We start from the raw sequence: 4735 nt of genomic DNA, 5'->3' as shown, positions 1-4735 counted from the left end.
CTGAAAATGACGTTAAATATCCTATTCGAAACAGAAATCACTACAAATACATTGGCAAATACACCATTTCCATAAATTTTCTCAACTTCAGCTCTTGGCAGATGAAAAACGTGTTCCATAGATTCCATAGGCATAAAGCCCAATATATGGCCATTAAAAATGATTGCATCGCATTATTTTGTATATCGTCATAAAACACAGAGCGTTATATCCTTAAAATTCAACAGTTACTCAAGGTATGTTGAATATCACAAATAACAAATCAAGTTTATTTGGGTATGCAATACCACTCAACGAAACGTGTATTGAATTACAAAATTGGTAGATAGCACAATATTACACACAGTGTTCTAGGTAATTGTACTAGATAAAGTGAATTAGACAAATTAATCTTTAAGTTTTCAGTAAAATCTCTTATAGAATAATGATGGATCATACCGATACGTAATAACAATCGCTACGGGACTGAATGACATGCAGAGTTTGGACTGTTCTCCTCCTAATATTTAGTGTAATATTGACCGCATAATTAATCATATTATGCAAATTAATGGAAAATGATGTCACGAACCTACATCCTTCTGGATGATGTTCGTTATTCCGAAGGCTTGTTTATTCTGAAGATTTGTTAATCCGGAAATGATACAAAGTTCTGTAATCCGAAAATAAAAATGAAGTGCTTTCTATATAAGGAACGTTCGGAATTATATTTCATTTACAGATTAACGAACCTTTTTAATGACGAACCTTATTTCATTTTCGGAATCATGAACTTCTTAAAAGCGGATTTTAACCAACTCTTCTATGGGCTTGTGCACAATATTTCTCAAAAACCCTACTTATAGTTGGTATTTTAGCAAGAGTAAGTAACCCTCTTTCTCCTTATGTTAGTGCAATACAACTAAAATCTGATAAGGAGTAATTAAATCAAAATTCAATGGTGAAAAACTGTGAGAAATTGATATCGTCACCCTAAACAAAAAGACGGAATTTGTGCTTCCTACATAGTATAATGTCAACACTACCTTGCAATACCTTGCAAAGTATACGCTATTTTTCTCATTTTATATTCTTTCCTACAGATATTTTGTGCTATAATTTGTACGTAGTATAAATTGTTAAAACAAACATTATTTGTCCAATATGTACTGGTATTATACATTGCGATTTAGTTGGTTGAATGGAATAATCAATCTGAAATTATAATTAAAAAATCAGTGCTTCGTTGAAACATGACAAACTAGAGTTGGGTAACTTTCTTATCTTGGGTGCAATTTTGATGAAATCGCGACCAGTCTGTACATACCATATTTATGAATGTCTTAATGAGGTTGGTGTGCATTTTCACTATATGTAAAATGGTCTTTGCAGAAGGCTTCTTTAAAAAGCATAGAGGGTGTTATTCTAAGTTTTCGAACAATTTTTTCCTTATAATTTTAAGTTCTCACAAATGGCACGAATACAATCGCTACACTGCATCTGATATGACTTATCTGTTTTGAGTTTGTAATTATACACCATAACATGAAATTTACAAGCATAATAGTCAATGTAGTAACGTACTTCTATGTATGCAATCCTTCTGTATATCTGGTTACAGTTCATTATTCGAGAATGGTCCGTTAAGTATCTTAATCCGAAAATGAAAAAAAAATCCTTAATCTGAAATTAAGTTCTTGATTCCTAAGGTTTCTCAGTATGACCTTTTCGCTTTTGGATTTACGAACCTCATTTCATTTTCGGATCAACGAACCTTCGAAACAATTTCATTTTCGGATTTGAAACTTTGAAATAACGTCTCAAATGTTCAGATTAACGAACCCTATTTCATGTGTTTTGTTTTGTTTTGTTTTGTTTGTTTGCGGGGGGTATAGATTAACGAAATAGTAGGTAGGTCTACAGGGAATTTGTGTGTTTGGAATACTTCAGAATAACGAACCGTATACTGAGTATAGTTTATAGGCCTATTCCTTTTTTTGATGAAAGAACCTTCGAAATAGTGAACATCCCCCGTATATCTGGGATTAATTGATTACAGATCTTAATCCGTATTTTTGATATTTTACCAATTGCCCACTGGGTGTCTTAGATGTACTATGAAGTAGCACGTCTTAACGCTAACCGGATATGACGTTGTCCAAGCTCCTAGAGAATTGAATGACTACTGTATCATTAGACGTATTATCATGATTTATTCGCTGTTTGACAGACCACTACATAGGTCAATGATGAAACTGAAGAAAGAATAAATCCATGCATATATTAGCAGGCCTACATGCACTGGATTTCTGCGCGTTATTTCTGGGAGAGACACAGGACAGTTATGGTCTTAGGACATGGAAGACTTTGTCCTTACAGTCTGACCTTCAACAATATTCAAGAACAAAATGATCTTTCGAACCGTGCAGTTGGACAATGAATATAGGAAATATATTAGCTAGACATGGACTAAAAGGGAAACCACCTAAAATAAGTGATGATGTTAAAACATGTATTCGTTCTCATTTTGGTGTGTTGTTGTTTTGCTTTTTTTAAAATCTTAGAATGTCTTCGTCTGCAATGAACATTACGTCATTCAAGGACCTGGTTGATCCGTATGCTGACGAAACTCTGGTCATTACCAACACCGTTCTGGCCTCCATCATCTGCCTCATCACCATCGTCGGTGTGCTCGGCAACAGTTTCGTCATCCTGCTCGTCTCACTGTCACGCCAGCTCCAGACCGTCACCAACGTCTTTGTGGTGAGTCTGACCACCTCCGACCTGATCGGATGCGGCATGCAGAGTCTGCAGGCAGTGGCGCTCTTACACTTGAAAGGTTGGCCTCTACCAGAATGGGCGTGTCAAATGACAGGTGGTATCTGCATCATTGCGTTCGTTGCTAGCATCCTCCATTTAGCCCTAATCAGCATCGATCGATTCGTGCTGATCACCTATCCGAAGATCAAGTACATGCAAATATATACATACAGAAATATCGCTATCATGATTACGTTAGCCTGGCTGGCGCCAATGTTGATGATCGTCCTGCCACCGACACTGGGGTTCGGACGCCTTGGTTACAACGCAGATAACTTTTTCTGCATCTTTGATGGCACGGAGCTACAGCTGAAAATCGTGCATATCTTTGAAGAAATCCTCTTTGGAATCACATTTACTATTATAATATCTTGTTACCTCAAGATTTTCTTTTTCGTTCGAAAGCATCATCACAACCTATTACAATTCTACAAGGTAGATTCAGGGAATTTGAAGGCAACTCATGAGAACGAAATAGCAATGCAGAAAGCTATCGATAAGCGAGAGATCGATATCACCAAGAATCTCTTCATTGTGGTCTGCGGATTTTTCACTTGCATTCTCCCCAACACGCTGTGTGTTACGACAGAAAAGTGTTATGTAAAATATTTCAAGTTCACCGCCGTCGTATTTTCCATGAATTCCTGCATCAACCCGTTCATCTACTGCTTCAAACAGCCACTTTTCCGTAAAATTTCTCTGTGTGTGTTAACCCGTCGATGGGCCGACATACCTAAACCAGCACCTTGGATGCAACGTTTTCTAAATAAGACGAGTGAGAAAGGACATGATCCGTGTAATACTGTTTCTGGAACGATTGCTCACTCATCATCGGTACAAGCCTTGTGAAAAATGCACTCACCACATCAACAGCATTGTCAAGCAAAATCGATCTAATAGATATTTGAGTACCTTTAATGTTTTTTTTCTATGTCCCCTTCTCTCTTCTTAATTATAATTATATATATATATATATATATATATATATATATATAAGACATTGTTGGATGGGAATTATTATGGTTGCGAGTGTAATGTCAATTTTACTCTTTCTTTCATTATAATAATCACAATTGATTCCCCATCAAATCTGTTTTATTTTGCTCTTTTTGCTACAAGATCTATAAGTTACGATGAGTCTTCATTGAGTGAGAGTAAAAAAAAAAAAACATTTCAGAGTAAGAAACCTAATGGGGATAAAACATATAGAGTAATATCAATGTCAAAAAATGCGCATTCATTCGACAAAAGTGCGTAATATAATCAAGAGGAAAAATCCATTAGCTAAATGAAGTGATGCGTTCTTGTAAAATGAAGCTGCATAATATGGTTGATTAAAATTGACTTATACCACCAAAGTAATTGTCGTAATGTCTTCAATTTTATTTAACATAGTCTTTTACCTACACCCATACAAAGAAAGAGAATACATACGAAAATGATAGAAATATATAGATGTATTACCGCGTGCCTTTCCTCTATCTGGAAAGCGTTTTGTGTTTTTTTTTTTTTTCGTCAGGACACCTGCACAACGATGTAATTGGTCTAGGTTCATATTAACATTTTGTAACTATTTTCACGTTTCAATCCTGACCTTTATCAAAATACAAACATTATATCTGTGTCTATGTTTTTGCGCTCGCACTGCCAATGGCTGCGACATAATCTTAAAGGGATCGTACAGTTTTGGTTGAGACCTAATTTCAGGTTTCTAACATTTTTTGGTGAGATAATAAGAAACCTCTTATGAAATATGAAAGAGCATGTAATTCTAGAAGGAATTCAATGTTTACTTCATGAAAATTGGTTTTGAAATGGCTGAGATATCCAAAAAAGAGTAATTCTATTAAAGTTTGGGACCCACACTTTGTTACGATCGCTTTGTTTTACTTTGTTTTTGGATGTTTCAGTCATTCCAAACCCGATTTGCATCAGA

At 35.5% G+C, this 4735-nt stretch overlaps 1 protein-coding gene across 1 annotated transcript; it reads left to right on the top strand.

The window, feature by feature from the left end:
* Positions 1-2544: 2544 nt before the first annotated feature.
* On the top strand, positions 2545-3648 carry LOC139742220 (melatonin receptor type 1B-B-like). The gene has a single exon (XM_071652796.1). The coding sequence runs from the start codon at positions 2545-2547 to the stop codon at positions 3646-3648; it is 1104 nt and encodes a 367-aa protein (XP_071508897.1).
* Positions 3649-4735: the final 1087 nt, after the last annotated feature.

The sequence above is a fragment of the Diadema antillarum genome, unplaced genomic scaffold (genome assembly GCF_040938485.1).
Source record: "Diadema antillarum isolate AM-2024a unplaced genomic scaffold, OU_Dant_1.0 seq00000987_RagTag, whole genome shotgun sequence".
Lineage (NCBI taxonomy): Eukaryota > Metazoa > Echinodermata > Echinoidea > Diadematoida > Diadematidae > Diadema > Diadema antillarum.
This window is presented reverse-complemented; position numbering and strand designations above follow the sequence as displayed.